Below are 18,564 nucleotides of genomic sequence, written 5' to 3'. Positions count from 1 at the left end.
ACATTATCTATCCCGTACGGTAAATGTAAAAAAAATACCAAACCACAGATTTGCAATTTTTATAATATCCCAGAAAAAAAAGTTAAAAAGCGATTAAAAATTCAGATCATTACCAAAATGGTGCCGATACAAAAAACTGATTATGGCGCAAAAAATGACCCCTCATACAGCCTGGTATGCGGAAAAAAAATAAAGCTATAGGGGTTAAAAAATGGCATTTAAAAAAATTAGAAAACGTTCAGTATTAGTAAAACATGACGTAAACGATACAAATCTGGTATCGCTGTAATCAGGCGCCTAAAGTGTAAAACTAACATGTCACCTCAACCACAAGGTAAATGGCGCAGAAAAGAAAACCACCAAATCTGCAAAATTATCTTTTACTATTTCAATTTCACTTCCCTTAATATATATATATATATATATATATATATATATATATATATATATATATATAATATATATTTTTTTTTTTTTGGGTTCAGAGAATATGTTATTGAAAAATTAAAAGGAATCATTATAGTAGGTAGTTATGGCTATTATAGGGCGAGGAGGAAAAAATTAGAGCGTAAAAGCGAAAATTGGCCCGGACAAGTGGATCGTCATGAGGGACAAGTAGATTTTGCTCCATTTTAGTCCCGTGGACAAGTAGTTTTTTATAAAATTTCCACACCCCTGTTGGACGCATGGCGCATGCGCGAGCGGCGAAAGTCTATTGCTTCTATGCGCTGTGACAGGGGTATCACGGCGCTTGCGCGTAGCCCGCAGACCGATTGGCTACATGCGGCAGCACCGCAGGGCCAATAGCTGATCATTGTCCCCGGACACAGGGGGCGGATTACAGGCGAAGGGGGAGGATGAATATTGATTACATGGGCATGGCCACAGCGGTGGCATGGCGGGTATCTGGGCGCAAATACATCACGTGCTGACCACAAAATGGATGCGGACGCTCGCAATGCTGTGGTCGACTGTCAGAATTCTATAAGACTCTATGGGACTTCCGGTCAGGCAGATCAAAGCAAAAAAGGGATATTTAGCTTCCATATCAGTAACGTAAGTGCATTGAGATGTTATATAGCTTTTCAATTACTAATGATATTTACATAATTTTTCAGTCCTGGAGTTCTCCTTTAACCCCTTAAGGACTGAGCCCTTTTTCACCTTAAGGACCATTTTTTGCACATCTGACCACTGTCACTTTAAACATTAATAACTCTGGAATGCTTTTAGTTATCATTCTGATTCCGAGATAGTTTTTTCGTGACATATTCTACTTTAACATAGTGGTAAAATTTTGTGGTAACTTGCATCCTTTCTTGGTGAAAAATCCCCAAATTTGATGAAAAATTTGAACATTTTGCATTTTTCTAACTTTGAAGCTCTCTGCTTGTAAGGAAAATGGATATTCCCCCCCAAATTTTTTTTATTCACATATACAATATGTCTACTTTATGTTTGCATCATAAAATTGACGTGTTTGAACTTTGAAGCCCTCTGGTGTCTTCCAAAAGTAAAAAGTTCATTTTTCACAAAATTTTGAAACTCACTTTTTTTAAGGGACCAGTTCAGGTTTGAAGTGGATTTGAAGGGTCTTCATATTAGAAATACCCCATAAAAGACCCCATTATAAAAACTGCACCCCCAAAGTCAGCGTTTTAACCCTTTAGGTGTTTCACAGGAATAGCAGCAAAGTGAAGGAGAAAATTCACAATCTTCATTTTTTACACTCGCATGTTTTTGTAGACCCAATTTTTGAATTTTTGCAAGGGGTAAAAAGGAGAAAATTTTTACTTGTATTTGTAGCCCAATTTTTCTCGAGTAAGGACATACCTCATATGTCTATGTAAAGTGTTCGGCGGGCGCAGTAGAGGGCTCAGAAGGGAAGGAGCGACAAATGGTTTTTGGGGGGCATGTCACATTTAGGAAGCCCCTATGGTGCCAGAACAGCAAAAAAAACCACATGGCATACCATTTTGGAAACTAGACCCCTCGGGGAACATAACAAGGGGTAAAGTAAACCTTAATACACCACAGGTGATTCACGACTTTTGCATATGTAAAAAAAAAAAAAAAAAATTTTTCCCTAAAATGCATGGTTTCCCAAAAGTTGTACATTTTTAAACAGGGTAACAGCAGAAAATACCCCCCAAAATTTGAAGCCCAATTTCTCCCGATTCAGAAAACACCCCATATGGGGGTGAAAAGTGCTCTGCTGGCGCACTACAGGTCTCGGAAGAGAAGGAGTCACATTTGGCTTTTTTGAAGGAAATTTTGCTCTGGGGGCATGCCGCATTTAGGAAGCCCCTATGGTGCCAGGATAGTAAAAAAAAAAAAACCACATGGCACACCATTTTGGAAACTAGATCCCTTGGGGAACGTAACAAGGGGTAAAGTGAACCTTAATACCCTACAGGGGTTTCACAACTTTTGCATTTGTAAAAAAAAAAAAAAATTTACCTAAAATGCTTGGTTTCCCAAAAAATTTACATTTTTTACAAAGGGTTAAAGCAGAAAATACCCCCCAAAATTTGAAGCCCAATTTCTCCCGATTCAGAAAACACCCCATATGGGGGTGAAAAGTGCTCTGCTGGCGCACTACAGGTCTCAGAAGAGAAGGAGTCACATTTGGCTTTTTGAAAGCAAATTTTGCTCTGGGGGCATGCCGCATTTAGGAAGCCCCTATGGTGCCGGAACAGCAAAAAAAAAAACCCACATGGCATACCATTTTGGAAACTAGACCCCCCGGGGAACGTAACAAGGGGTTAAGTGAACCTTAATACCCCACAGGTGTTTCACGACTTTTGCATATGTAAAAGTAAAAATGTTTTTTTTTTTACCTAAAATGCCTCTTTTCCCAAAAAATTTACATTTTTAAAAAGGATAAAAGCAGAAAATACCCCCCAAAATTTGTAACACAATTTCTCCCGAGTACGGCGATACCCCATATGTGGCCCTAAACTGTGGCCTTGAAATACGACAGGTCTCCAAAGTGAGAGCACCATGCGCATTTGAGGCCTAAATTAGGGACTTGCATAGGGGTGGACATAGGGGTATTCTACGCCAGTGATTCCCAAACAGGGTGCCTCCAGCAGTTGTAAAACTCCCAGCATGCCTAGACAGTCAGTGGCTATCTTTTTGCAACAGCTGGAGGCTCCGTTTTGGAAACAGTGGCGTACCAGACGTTTTTTATTTTTATTGGGGAGGGGGGCTGTGTAGGGGTATGTGTATATGTGGTGTTTTTTACTTTTTATTTTATTTTGTGTTAGTATAGTGTAGTGTTTTTAGGGTAAAGTCGCACGGGCGGGGGTTCACAGTAGTTTCTCGCTGGCAGTTTGAGCTGCGGCAGAAAATTTGCCGCAGCTCAAACTTGCAGCCGGATACTTACTGTAATCCTCCGCCCATGTGAGTGTACCCTGTACGTTCACATTGGGGGGGGGGGGGGGGACATCCAGCTGTTGCAAAACTACAACTCCCAGCATGTACGGTCTATCAGTGCATGCTGGGAGTTGTAGTTTTGCAACCGCTGGAGGCTCCGTTTTGGAAACAGTGGCGTACCAGACGTTTTTCATTTTTATTTGGGAGGGGGGCTGTGTAGGGGTATGTGTATATGTGGTGTTTTTTACTTTTTATTTTATTTTGTGTTAGTGTAGTGTAGTGTTTTTAGGGTACAGTCACACGGGTGGGGGTTCACAGTAGTTTCTCGCTGGCAGTTTGAGCAGCGGCAGAAAATTTGCCGCAGCTCAAACTTGCAGCCGGATACTTACTGTAATCCTCCGCCCATGTGAGTGTACCCTGTACATTCACATTAGGGGGGGGGGGGGGGGAGAAACATCCAGCTGTTGCAAAACTACAACTCCCAGCATGTACGGTCTATCAGTGCATGCTGGGAGTTGTAGTTTTGCAACAGCTGGAGGCACACTGGTTGTGAAACACCGAGTTTGGTAACTGAAGGCACACTGAGTTATGTAGGCATGCTGAGTTATGTAGCAAACCAGTGTGTCTCCAGCTGTTGCATAACTACAATCCCCAGCCAAAGTAGTATGCCTCCAGCTGTTGCAAAAGCTACAACCCCCAGCATGTACGGACAGCGGAAGGGAATGCTGGGTCTTGTAGTTATGCAACAGCTGGAGGCATACTACTTTGGCTGGGGATTGTAGTTATGCAACAGCTGGAGACACACTGGTTTGCTACATAACTCAGTGTGCCTTCAGCTGTTGCAAAACTACAACTCCCAGCAGTCACCGACAGCCAACGGGCATGCTGGGAGTTGTAGTTATGCAACCAGCAGATGCACTACTACAACTCCCAGCATGCACTTTAGCTGTTTGTGCAAGTTGGGAGATGTAGTTACACAACAGCTGAAGGTACACTTTTCCATAGAAAAAATGTGCCTCCAGCTGTTGCAAAACTACAGCTTCCAGCATGCCCTTTTTGCATGCTGGGAGCTGTTGCTAAGCAACAGCAGGAGGCTGTCACTCACCTCCAACGATCCAGCCGCATCACATCAGTCCCTCGTCGTCGCCGCCGCTGCTCCTGGGGCCCCTATCCCAACATTGATGCCGGGGATCGGGGTCCCCAGCTCCCGGGGTGCACGTCCCGCACCCGCTGACGTCCTCCGGAAGAGGGGCGGAGCGGGTTGCGGGAGTGACACCCGCAGCAGGTGCCCTGATCGGTCGGCCGGGAAACCGGCCGACGAATCAGGGCGATCATGAGGTGGCACCAGTGCCACCTCACCCCTGCAGGCTATGGGTGTCCGAGGCCGTCGGAGACGGCCCCGAACAGCCTGTAATTCCGGGTCACCGGTCACTGGAGACCCGATTGACCCGGAATCTGCCGCAGATCGCTGGACTGAATTGTCCAGCGATCTGCGGCCATCGCCGACATGGGGGGGGCATAATGACCCCCCTGGGCGATATTCCCCGATGCCTGCTGAACGATTTCAGCAGGCATCGGGCACTGGCTCCCCTCCGGCTAGCGGTGGGGGGCCAGGATTTGACAGGACGTACTCAAACGTCCTGAGTCCTTAAGGACTCGGAAAAGGGGCCGTTTGAGTACGTCCTGCGTCCTTAAGGGATTAAGGTTCAAATGGGCTCAGTCCTTAAGGGGTTAAGAATCTTTAACTGCAAGTAACAACCCGGCTCTATAGATGTGATCACAATGAAGGCCCTAAATATACAGCAGATAGAATATGTGGCTATGAGAAGTGTCCATGAACAGGTTAATATTGAATGATCTTTGCTGATCTGCCCTGCCCTGTGGTGACAAGTATAAACCCGCCCTCTGGTTTCCGAGTGGAGAGAATTGTAGTTTCGTTTCTCTCTTCCTCTGTCGGCCATGGCGTCTTCTGCTCTGAGAGACGAGCTGGACTGTTCCATCTGTCTGATCACTTATACAGATCCTGTAATGCTGAGATGTGGACACAACTTCTGCCGGGTCTGTATTGATCGTGTGCTGGATACACAGGACCAGTCTGGACTTTATTCCTGTCCTGAATGTAGAGAAGAGTTTCAGGAGCGGCCGACACTGATGAGGGACATCGCTCTGAGGAAAATAATGGAGAACTTCCTGGTTACTGATCCAACACCGACAGAACCCGGGATCTTCTGCACTTACTGTGTGGACTCTCCTGTCCCTGCTGTGATATCCTGTCTGCTGTGTGAGGCTTCTCTGTGTGATAAACATCTGAGAACTCACAACAAGTCACCAGAACACGTCTTATCTGAGCCCAGAACTTCTCTGGAGAACAGGAAATGTTCTGTCCATAAGAAGGTCCTGGAATATTACTGCGCTGAGGACGCTGCTTGTATCTGTGTGTCCTGCACTTTGGTCGGAGAACATCGGGGACACCAGGTGGAGATGATGGATGAGGCCTCTGAGAAGAAGAAGAAGAAACTGAGAAATGTTCTCCAGAAACTGATCACAAAGAGAGAGAAGACTGAGGAAAGAGTCCGGAGTCTGGAGGAACGCAGGAGAAAAGCTCAAGAGAAATCATCTGGAGAAGCGGAGAGAGTCACTGCCCTGTTTATAGACATGAGGAGACGGCTGGACGACCTGGAGAAGAAGGTCCTGAGTGAGATCTCCAGGCAGGAGAAGGAAGAGTCACTGTCACTGTCTGCTCTGATCCATCAGCTGGAAATAAAGAAGGACGAGCTGTCCAGGAAGATGAGACACATTGAGGAGCTGTGCAACATGGCGGATCCACTGACTGTCTTACAGGATCCAGACACAGGTGACTTGTGTGATCCTGAGGAGGGGGGAGGGGATGAGGACACAAGGGGACATGATAAGACACATGATGTAGATGATCTGGATGTGACTGTGATCTCAGACACATTCCGCACATTATGTGACATAATATCAGGTATAAGGATCTATGGGGAGGGTCCTGCAGACATATTACTGGATGTAAACACGGCTCAGAATTATCTCCTTATATCAGACGACCTGAAAACTGCAACATGGACAGAAATAACACAGAATCGTCCAGAAACAGCAGAGAGATTCCAGGATTATCCTCAGGTGATGAGCAGAAGGAGATTTACCTCAGGACGACATTACTGGGATGTGGAGATCAGTAGATCAGGATGGGGGATGGTGGGGATGTGTTATCCCAGTATAGACAGGAGGGATCAGTCATTGATTGGAGATAATAACAAGTCCTGGGGTTTGAGGAGGTATAATAATAATAATGATGAGTATTCAGTGATACATGACAGTAAACAGATCCAGTTACCTCACCAGATCTCCAGTAATAGATTCAGGATCTGTCTGGATTATGGGGCCGGGCAGCTGTCCTTTTATGAGCTGTGTGACCCCATCAGACACTTACACACCTTCACCACCACCTTCACCGAGCCCCTTCATGCTGCATTATATGTAGGGGAAGGTTCTATAAAGATATTAGGGGGAGGCAGAAACTGGGAGAAACCATCATAATCTAATAAACTGCTGAGAGAAACCAAGATCCTGATTGGTGGATTATTTAGCCAATGGGATGAATGAGGAGGCGGGGCTACAGGGGAGGATTCCTACATGGCAGCCGTCCCTATGACTAGATCACATGGTCTCATTGATTGACACATTTCTACATATTGGGGTAATCAGGTGTTTAGAGGATTATTTCTGCCTTAATGATATTAAAGGGGATTTCACAGGGTAATATTGTCTAAGACCAAAGGGTAGAAATTCATATCCCCCATACTCATAGTGCCCCCTCTAAAGCTTCTACAGTAACCAGTGCTGTACATATAGTGCCGCCATAATGTGTCCTCTATTCTGTATATAGCCCCATAATAATGTCTCCCAAAGTGCCCCATATAATTATGTTATATATATATATATATATATATATAGTGCCGCCATAATGTGTCCTCTATTCTGTATATAGCAACATAATAATGTCTCCCAAAGTGCCCATATAATTGTGTTATATATATATATATATATATAGTGCCGCCATAATGTGTCCTCTATTCTGTATAGAGTACCATAATAATGTCTCCCAAAGTGCCCATATAATTGTCTTATATATATATATATATATATATATATATAGTGCCGCCATAATATTTCCTCTATTCTGTATAGAGTCTCCCAAAGTGCCCCATATAATTGTGTTATAGATATATATATATATATATATATATATATATATATATATATATATATATACCGTATAAGCCGACCCGAGTATAAGCCGAGACCCCTAATTTCAACCCAAAATCCCAGGAAAAGTTATTGACTCGAGTATAAGCCTAGGGTGGGAAATACCTCATCCCCCCCCTGTCATCATCCAGACCCGTCATTAACATCCTCATCATCCCCTTGTCATCATCCCACACATCCCCCCCTTCATCATCCCCTTGTCATCATCCCACACATCCCCTTATCATCCCACACATCCCCCCTTCATCATCCCCTTGTCATCATCCCACACATCCCCCCTTCATCATCCCCTTGTCATCATCCCACACATCCCCTTATCCCACACATCCCCCCTTCATCATCCCCTTGTCATCATCCCACACATCCCCTTATCCCACACATCCCCCCTTCATCATCCCCTTGTCATCATCCCACACATCCCCTTATCCCACACATCCCCCCTTCATCATCCCCTTGTCATCATCCCACACCCCCCCCCTTCATCATCCCCACCCCCCTTCATCATCCCCACACCCCCCCCCCCTTCATCATCCTCTTCTCATCATTCGCCCTCAGTGGTCTTCAACCTGCGGACCTCCAGAGGTTTCAAAACTACAACTCCCAGCAAGCCCGGGCAGCCATCGGCTGTCCGGGCTTGCTGGGAGTTGTAGTTTTGAAACCTCCGGAGGTCCGCAGGTTGAAGACCACTGCGGCCTTCAACATCATCCAGCCCCCTCTCACCCCCTTTAGTTCTGAGTACTCACCTCCGCTCGGCGCTGGTCCGGTCCTGCAGGGCTGTCCGGTAAGGAGGTGGTCCGGTGAGGAGGTGGTCCGGGCTGCTATCTTCACCGGGGGCGCCTCTTCTCCGCGCTTCCGGCCCGGAATAGAGCCGTTGCCTTGACAACGACGTATCTGCGTCGTTGTCAAGGCAACGTGACTATTCTGAGGCCGGGCCGGAAGCGCGGAGAAGAGGCGCCCCCGGTGAAGATAGCAGCCCGGACCACCTCCTCACCGGACCACCTCCTTACCGGACAGCCCTGCAGGACCGGACCAGCGCCAAGCGGAGGTGAGTACTCAGAACTAAAGGGGGTGAGAGGGGGCTGGATGATGTTGAAGGCCGCAGTGGTCTTCAACCTGCGGACCTCCGGAGGTTTCAAAACTACAACTCCCAGCAAGCCCGGACAGCCGATGGCTGCCCGGGCTTGCTGGGAGTTGTAGTTTTGAAACCTCTGGAGGTCCGCAGGTTGAAGACCACTGCGGGTGGGGGAGTTCACTCGAGTATAAGCCGAGGGGGGTGTTTTCAGCACGAAAAATCGTGCTGAAAAACTCGGCCTATACTCGAGTATATACGGTATATATATATATATATATATATATATATATATATATATATATATATATATATATATATATATATATATATATATATATATATATATATATATATATAATATATATAGTACCGCCATAATGTTTCCTCTATTCTGTACATAGCAACATAATAATGTCTCCCAAAGTGCCCATATAATTGTGTTATAGATATATATATATATATATATATATATATATATATATATATATATATATAGTGCCGCCATAATATTTCCTCTATTCTGTACATAGCAACATAATAATGTCTCCCAAACAGCCCATATAATTGTGTTATAGATATATATATATATAGTGCTGCCATAATGTTTCCTCTATTCTGTACATAGCAACATAATAATGTCTCCCAAAGTGCCCATATAATTGTCTTATAGATATATATATATATATATATATATAGTGCCGCCATAATGTTTCCTCTATTATGTACATAGCACCATAATAATGTCTCCCAAAGTACCTTATATAATGTGTTATAGATATCGGACCAACTTATTGGGCAAATATGAATACAGATCTATATCACAAGGTGGGGGGGGGGGGGGGGGGTAAATATTATTGTATATACTCGAGTATAAGCCAAGTTTTTCAGCACGATTTTTCGGGCTGAAAACACCCCCCTCGGCTTATACTCGAGTGAACTCTCTGCCCTCAGTGGTCTTCAACCTGTGGACCTCCAGAAGTTTCAAAACTACAACTCCCAGCAAGCCTTGCTGGGAGTTGTAGTTTTGAAACCTCTGGAGGTCCGCAGGTTGAAGACCACTGCGGCCTTCGACATCATCCAGACCCCCCACCCCTGCCCCCTTTAGTTTTGTGATCGCCTCCGCTCGGCGGGACGTTAGCGTGCGCTGGTCCGGTGCTGCAGGACTGTCCAGTGGGGAGGTCGTCCGGTGGGATAGTCGTTCTGGGCTGGCCATCTTCACCGGGGGGCCTCTTCTCCACACTTCGGCCCCGGAATAGTCACGTTTCCTTGACGACGACGCACGGGGACGTTCAATAGCAACGTCCCTCTGCATCGTCGTCAAGGTAACGCCTCTATTCTGGGCCCGAAGCGCGGAGAAGAGGCCCCCCCCCCCGGTGAAGATGGACAGCCCAGAACGACTATCCCACCGGACGACCTCCCCACCGGATAGTCCTGCAGCACAGATGGCCCACCAGCGCACCATAACGTCCCGCTGAGTGGAGGTGAGTACAAAACTAAAGGGGGTGAGAGGGTGGGGGGGCAGGATGATGTCGAAGGCCGCAGTGGTCTTCAACCTGCGGACATCCAGAGGTTTCAAAACTACAACTCCCAGCAAGCCCGGACAGCCGATGGCTGCCCGGACTTGCTGGGAGTTGTAGTTTTGAAACCTCTGAAGGTCCGCAGGTTGAAGACCACTGTATCAGACATTGACAAGCGGTGATGATGAAGGGGGGGGGGGGGGCTGATGACATGTGGTGATGATGACAAGGGGATGATGAAGGGGGGGTGTGGGATGATGAAGGGGGGGTGTGGGATGATGAAGGGGGGGTGAGATGATGACAAGGGGATGATGAAGGGGGTGTGTGGGATCATGAAGGGGGTGTGTGGAATGATGACAAGGGTATGATGAAGGGGGGGTGGGATGATGACAAGGGTATGATGAAGGGGGGGGTGGGATGATGACAAGGGGATGATGAAGGGGGGGTGTGGGATGATGACAAGGGGATGATGAAGGGGGGTGTGTGTGGGATGATGACAAGGGGATGATGAAGGGGGTGTGGGATGATGAAGGGGGTGTGGGATGATGACAAGGGGATGATGAAGGGGGGTGTGGGATGATGAAGGGGGGGGGATGATGACAAGGGGATAATGAAGGGGGTGGGATGATGACAAGGGGATGATGAAGGGGGGGGATGATGACAAGGGGATCATGAAGGGGGGGGGGTGTGGGATGATGACAAGGGGATGATGAAGGGGGGTGTGGGATGATGAAGGGGGGGTGGTGTGGGATGATGACAAGGGTATGATGAAGGGGGGGTGGGATGATGACAAGGGGATGATGAAGGGGGGGGTGGGATGATGACAAGGGGATGATGAAGGGGGGTGTGTGTGGGATGATGACAAGGGGATGATGAAGGTGGGGTGTGGGATGATGAAGGGGGGGTGTGGGATGATGACAAGGGGATGATGAAGGGGGGTGTGGGATGATGAAGGGGGGGGTGTGGGATGATGACAAGGGGATGATGAAGGGGAGTGTGGGATGATGACAAGGGGATGATGAAGGGGGGTGTGGGATGATGACAAGGGGATGATAAAGGGGGGGTGGGATGATGACGAGGGGATGATGAAGGGGGGTGTGGGATGATGACAAGGGGATGATGAAGGGGGGGTGGGATGATGACAAGGTGATGATGAAGGGGGGGTGTGGGATGATGACAAGGGGATGATGAAGGGGGTGTGTGGGATGATAAGGGGATGATGACAAGGGGATGATGACAGGCGGTGATGATGAAGGGGGGATGATGACAGGGTGATGATGATGAGGGTGTTAGTGACGGGGGTCTGGATGATGACAGGGGGGATGATGTATTTCCCACCCTAGGCTTATACTCGAGTCAATAACTTTTCCTGGAATTTTGGGGTGAAATTAGGGGCCTCGGCTTATATTCGGGTCGGCTTATACTCAGGTATATACGGTAAATGGGGGAGATTTATCAAAACCTGTAGAGAGGCAAAGTAGCCCAGTTGCCCATAGCAACCAATCAGATCGCTTCTTTCATTTTTCACAGGCCTTGATAAGAATGAAATAAGCGATCTGATTGGTTTCTATAGGCAACTGGGCTACTTTGCCTCTCTACAGGTTTTGATAAATCTCCCACAAAGTCCCTACAGACGTTCCTAACACTCACAGCTGACCGAGCACACGCTATCTATTCTAATACTCTGCATGTGTATGGGAAAGTCTACAGAGGTAATTCCATATATTTGTACATAAAAGCAATAAATCTACATTTCTATAATAACCCTTGGGAGTCCTTCTGTCGTTCTCTTTATTCTGTGAGTCAATATGATTACAACAATCTATATAGTGTCATCTTGGGCAGGGAATAGTGCACCCTGAGCTCACTTACAACCTCTTTCCTTGCCTAACTGCCCTAGACAGCAGTTCCACAACTGGGACTAAAGTGCAGGGGCAACACGAGATAAAACAATAAAAAGAATTGTATAGAGGTCAGGCATCAGATCATGACACAATGGGTTAATCAAAGCACAATCCAGAGAGCACAATACGGCAATGAGACAGATAGACCAACAAAGCAGAGTCAAACAGGCCAGAGTCAAAACCAGAAGGTAACGCAGTACCAAAACACTTAGCGAAAGGAAAGTCAAATGCAAACAAGGGTCAAACCAAACAAACTACAAGGCACAGAATGGCAAGAAAAAGAATGGTGAATAAACAGGGAGGAGGTCAGAGACACATATAAGGCAAAGCAGACAGAAAGCCAGAGACTGAAGCCTTAAAAAAAACAGCATAGGAGGGTACGGTCACTAAGACCAAAGCCGATAGGCCCTGTGCCTGCAGCTTCTGAGAGGCCTGAGCGCAGCACTAGAAACCTGTCCAGATGCTATTATTAAAGTAACCCTCCTTTTATGAGGAGCTGCCAGACCCTAAACAACCGGAGAGGGCAAAGGTACCGATTTACTCAAATCAGGTCCATCAATATCCTCATTGGTATCTTCCTTCTCGATATCACACCAATCATAAGTATCCGACCAAATCCCTCTCCTCGGCATTATAAAAATCATCTGTGTCTTGATCATCTCCCTTCTTCCCAGACACCAGATCAAGGGTAACATCAGGTACACTAACACCCCCTAGAGAGACATGATCAGCAGTGGGGTAACAATAAATTTGGGGGCCCCCGCTACGCCACTGATGATCAGGCTTAATATGTTTTGAGGGTGAAGGAAATGCTTGATGACTACTTGGACGCGGATGCTTGGTGCAGAATGTGATGAAATAATTGTCCCCTCCGCAAAAGAAGCCCAACCCCTTGCTACAATGTATCCTTTTGCACTCCTGCAGGGTCAGGAAGGAACCTAGTTGCATGGGTTTCACCTAGGGCGCATGTTGGTAAATAGGAACTGGAGAAGGGTCAGGCAAAATAAGAGAGAAGTAGAGCATTCCCGCTTATGTTCACGAAGATGTCTATCTACTCGCACAGCTAACGTCATAGCTTGGTCAAGGGTGTCAGGAGGGGGGTAAGTAACCAGCATGTCCTTTAGGGAGTCAGACAAGCCCAATCTAAACTGACAAATCAAAGATGGGGTATTCCATTTGGAAGCCACACACCATTTTCTAAAGTCAGCGCAATATTCCTCCATGGGTCTTTGTCCTGGTTTCAAGATATATAGCTCAGCGTGCGAAGCTCTATCTGGCCCAGCACATGGGGTGTCAGAGTCAATGAAAATTCCCACTCTTGGTAACCCCCTTGCAGATGGGACATAATCAGTGGCGTTGCTATGTTTGATGTCGCCCAGTGCGCTAGAAAATCGTGTCACCACTAAAGGCTATGCAAGCATGCTGGGAGTTTTAGTTTTTGTAGTTTTGCTAAAGCTGGGGGCACCCTGGTTGGGAAACACTTATCTATCCTTCAGGGTTTGCCAACCCTTTATCTGTTGCAAAACCACAACTCCCAGCATGCCCACACAGAAGAGGCCACACTGTGAGTATGTTTTTTTTCACGAGGGGCTGCTGTTACTACTACTACAACCTAAAGGGGGCAAGGAGCTGCTGCTACTACTGTAGTCCTGAAGGGGGCTGCTATTACTGCTGCCACCTAAAGGGGCTAGGGGACTGTTGCTACTATTACCACCTAAAGGGGGCTAGGGGCTCCTGTTACTACTACCACTACCTAAAGGGGGCAGCTGTTAATACCTTTACCATCTGAAGGGTGGCTGCTACTACTGCTAATACCCCCTAAAGGGGGCTGCTACTACTACTACTACAACCTAAAGGGGGCTGTTACTACAACTTTTATCTAAAGGGGGCGGCTACTACTGCTACTATCACCTAAAGGGGGCTGCTACTACTGCCACTATCTAAAGGGGGCTGCCACTACTACTACTACCACCTAAAGGAGCTGCCACTACTACTACTACATAAAGGGGCTGCCACTACTACCTAAAGGGGCTGCCACTACTACTACTACTAGCTAAAGGGGGCTGCCACTACTACTACCACCTAAAGGGGGCTGCCACTACTACTACCACCTAAAGGGGGCTGCCACTACTACTACCACTTAAAGGGGGCTGCCACTACTACTACCACCTAAAGGGAGCTGCCACTACTACTACCACCTAAAGGGGGCTGCCACTACTACTACCACCTAAAGGGGGCTGCCACTACTACTACCACTTAAAGGGGGCTGCCACTACTACTACTACTAGCTAAAGGGGGCTGCCACTACTACTACCACCTAAAGGGAGCTGCCACTACTACTACTAATTGAATGGGGCTGCCACTACTTCTTCTACCTAAAGGGGGCTGTTAGTACTACCTGAAGGGGCTGCTGCTTCTACTACCTAAGTGGGGTTGCCACTACTACTACTACCACCTAAAGGAGCTGCCACTACTACCTAAAGGGGCTGCCACTACTACTACTACTAGCTAAAGGGGGCTGCCACTACTACTAGCTAAAGGGGGCTGCCACTACTACTAGCTAAAGGGGGCTGCCACTACTACTACCACCTAAAGGGGGCTGCCACTACTACTACCACCTAAAGGGGGCTGCCACTACTACTACCACCTAAAGGGGGCTGCCACTACTACTACCACCTAAAGGGGGCTGCCACTACTACTACCACCTAAAGGGAGCTGCCACTACTACTACTAATTGAATGGGGCTGCCACTACTTCTTCTACCTAAAGGGGGCTGTTAGTACTACCTGAAGGGGCTGCTGCTTCTACTACCTAAGTGGGGTTGCCACTACTACTACTACCTGAAGGGGGAGATTCTACCACTATTACCTAAATGGGGCTGCTATGACTACTACCTAAAGGGGGTGCTATTCTACTACTACCTGAAGGGGGCTGCTGTTACTATTACCTAAAGGGGGCTCCATGCTACTACATACAGGGAGCTTCTGCTACTACTATATATAAGGGGGCTGCTACTACTATAAACAGGGGACTGCAGCTATATACAGGGGGGCTACTATCTACAGGGTGACCTACCTACAGGGAGTAACCCCTACTTATAGAGGGCTGCTACTACCTACAGGGAGTAACTACCTACAGGGGGCATCTTCATGACATTCATCTTCTGGGCTGGATGGAGAAGAAAAAGAAAAGTGAAAAAAGAGAAGACGTCACCTGTGAGTCATCGAATGTAACTGCACTGTAAACACTTACATAGTCTGCAGATCATGTGTACAGCTTACATCTACCACTGTATGGGGGTCATATTTCCTACTTGTATACTGGTATTATTGGTAATATTGGTCTTAGTATTGCTGGATTTGGTCAGTAACAGTATGGTAGTAATTGTATTGTATTGTTGTAAGACTATGTGACTATGTGAATTGTATTGTATTGTATGTAAGACTCTGGGGTGTTTCCTGCTGCTGCTACTAACTAATTACTGTGACGCGATAAAGGGGGCGGAGCCTCCTAACAACCCCGTGTCTCGGGGACTTAAAATGTGAGACGGTGGGAGCGCTTGTAGCAGATTATCGTTACCAATGTCAATCAACTGATTTAGGCTAAGGGGCAATATGAGAAAAAGGGTTAAAAAGAAAGAAACTAATCTGAAAGGACATCTCGTCACCACATAATAGATATAGGTGTTCAGCATAAATCCAGATGCATCATAGCAAAGAGATATATTTAGTAGTGGGACCACGCTACTCTTAAAGGGCCACACATATAAAAGTGTGTAGTAACCAATAGCAACCATACATAAAAGCCTGATGTGATCCTTAATCCAGATAATAGGTGGCAGGCAGATATGTATAGTAATATGTATAGTAACCACATTACTCTTAAAGGGCCACACATCTGTAAATGTATAGTAATCACTAACAAACATTGTATAGTAATATGTATAGGAACCACATTACTCTTAAAGGGCCACACATCTGTAAATGTATAGTAATCACTAACAAACATGATAGTTTCAAAGTAGGCAAGATCTATAAAGAGTCCAGTAAAGCATGTATTGGTAAAAATCACCAACATACTGAAGATTATAGAGGGCGTATTAGCCCCAAATATGTACCAATATATGGGATTATTACAGAGATAACACTAAATTGGTACATTGGTTGAATGTACATGGAAACTCTGTATGTATAACACAGGCCGTATGTCAGGTCATTAAAGAGGTACTCCACTGCCCCAGTGTCCGGAACATTTTCTACCGAACGCTGGGTGATGTCATGCACACGCCCCCTAGTGATGTCACGCCCCCCCCTCAATGCAAGTCTATGGGAGGGGGCGTGGCGGATGCCACGCCCCCTCCCATAGACTTGCATTGAGGGGGCGTGGCGTGATGTCACTTGGGGGTGTGTGCATGACGTCAGGACCCCTGTAGCCCGCACCCAGTGTTCAGAACAAAATGTTTTGGACACTGGGGCAGTGGAGTACCCCTTTAGCGGGGACTAGAGTAGTAATAAATTCCTAGTAATATTAGAAGTCATGAACATAATGGTCGTGAAATATGAAAAATATATGAAAAATCATATACATAAATATATGGGGTGAGCGTAGGACATAAATATATGCTATAGAGCGTAGGACCAGGAGAAAATCACACCCATATACGTATGCAATCACCGAGGCCGCGGCAGGAGGACAGAAACAAAAGAAGGGAAGGCCCTAGATGGACGATTAGGGTGGTATTAATTGTAGTTCCCGGGAGGGGATCATCTATTTGGCCTTTTGTACATGTGGCGAGAAATATATAAGAAAAACCATTCGAGAATTTCGTCGTAGAGTGTTAGAACATCTTGGGGATATACGGAATCAGAGAAACACTCCTGTTGCAGTACATGTGAACACTCATCATCAAGGCCATACTGATCAGATTACGTTTGTTGGGTTAGATCAAATCAATCCCCCAATTAGGGGTGGTGATTGGGATAGGATGTTATTACAAAGGGAATGAAGAGGGATTTACCGTCTACAGACCATGGCCCCTGTTGGCCTTAATGAACAACGTACCATTGTTCCCTTCATATAGACCTATAGCTTACAGTCTGATATTGCGGACAACGGGGCTGCGATAGTTTCATGGGTGGCCCATTAGGTAGTCAGGAAGTTTTATATGGAAAAAAGCAGAGAAAACAGGCGCAGCAATGTGCCGTTACCCTTGGCAACCAGGTCTCAACATATATACATCAAAGGTTCTGCTCACCTTTTGGTGTTGCACTCTGGGCACAACACCATGTAGCGCTTATTCGCCAAGGCAGTCGGCTGTTAACCGTTGCAGGAACCCGGGAGTGCTGCCGGCACCACTCCGTTCTGGAGATCCGCTGGACGGTCTGGGAAATTGGATACTAACCACCACGGACTGGGGTTGAGAAAAAGGTGCAAGGCGCTCTTCTCCGGTCAGAGGAGTTCTCCTTCCAATCGCAGAGGAGTTGACTCAAGGGATCCAAGAGGAATGTTTGATGTCGAGAGATGAACATTGAGAATGCATGCAGGCACGGAGCACTGTGTGACTACTGAGTAGATCTCACCCTGTGCATGGGCACAACAGGCTGGCATGGGATGCCACAGGGAGCTGGAATTATCCTCTGGTTCTGCATAGCCTATTGGAGTGTTACTTTTTCCTCCTCCTATGTCACAGATTCTGGGGTTGACACCTTCTCCACAGTAGTTGGTGCACACGTCTGTTCATCTCTCGACCTCAAACATTCCTCTTGGATCCCTTGAGTCCACTCCTCTGCAATTGGAAGGAGAACTCCTCTGACCGGAGCAGAGCGCCTTGCACCTTTTTCTCAACGCCAGTCCGTGGTGGTTAGTATCCATTAGGTAGTCAGGGAAGATCCTAGTGGATCTCTTTTTTCTAGGGCCACCATTATGGTAGGGTGCTATAGGGTTTTCTCAGGAGGTTCCTGACTTACGGTACCGCCCTTTTAAGGGCGTCCATGCCGTTTAGGAATGAAAATTGAAAATCTACAGAGGGGTAAGTCCTTCAGGCTTTATTACCATAGTATGTTTCTTTTTCATTTCCAGGTCTTTGCATCTCAGACAACTGAAGACTAATTATCCTATAGGGCACACAGTGGAGATGGTTCTTTCTTCTTTTTTTCTGTTATTTATACTAATCAATTTTGCTATGGCCAATATTGGCAATTACTAGTATGTGGCTGACTTTATATTAGTACATGTGGACTCTGCTCGCTTCTTATCAGTGTTTTTATACCCAGCGTGGTTAATGGTGCGGTGCATTAATATTGCACGCATTTTGGATTATACCATTGAGGTATAGAAGCGTTAATTAGATATGGGGGGGGGGGGGACTAGCTTAACCAGAAGCAGATATAACAATTGTACAGCT

At 46.5% G+C, this 18,564-nt stretch overlaps 2 protein-coding genes across 3 annotated transcripts in view; both read left to right on the top strand.

The window, feature by feature from the left end:
* Nucleotides 1-18,564, top strand: part of LOC130267638 (aldo-keto reductase family 1 member C1-like) — a 73,686-nt gene that overhangs the window by 24,677 nt on the left and 30,445 nt on the right. The gene's annotated exons all lie outside the window — the stretch shown is intronic.
* On the top strand, nt 5,142-18,526 carry LOC130267613 (E3 ubiquitin/ISG15 ligase TRIM25-like). Of its 2 annotated transcripts, none has more exons than XM_056517647.1 (2): nt 5,142-6,522; nt 18,240-18,526. In XM_056517647.1, exons 1-2 carry the CDS (start codon nt 5,338-5,340, stop codon nt 18,267-18,269), a joined length of 1,215 nt encoding a protein of 404 aa, XP_056373622.1. In that variant the 5' UTR covers nt 5,142-5,337; the 3' UTR covers nt 18,270-18,526. The 2 variants fall into 2 exon arrangements, with proteins under 2 accessions (XP_056373622.1, XP_056373623.1); XM_056517648.1 differs by having other exon boundaries at nt 5,150-6,232.

The sequence above is a fragment of the Hyla sarda genome, chromosome 4, assembly GCF_029499605.1.
Source record: "Hyla sarda isolate aHylSar1 chromosome 4, aHylSar1.hap1, whole genome shotgun sequence".
Taxonomy (NCBI): domain Eukaryota; kingdom Metazoa; phylum Chordata; class Amphibia; order Anura; family Hylidae; genus Hyla; species Hyla sarda.
The sequence above is the reverse complement of the archived record's forward strand: the minus strand, read 5'-3'. Positions and strand labels throughout refer to the sequence as shown.

Bases quoted from the DNA above. Each gene is read 5' to 3' on its own strand.
- LOC130267613 (XM_056517647.1), top strand. From the start codon at position 5,338: ATGGCGTCTTCTGCTCTGAGAGACGAGCTGGACTGTTCCATCTGTCTG. The intron at 6,523-18,239 runs GTGATGAGCAGA...TTTCATTTCCAG, and splicing joins GATTCCAGGATTATCCTCAG to GTCTTTGCATCTCAGACAAC.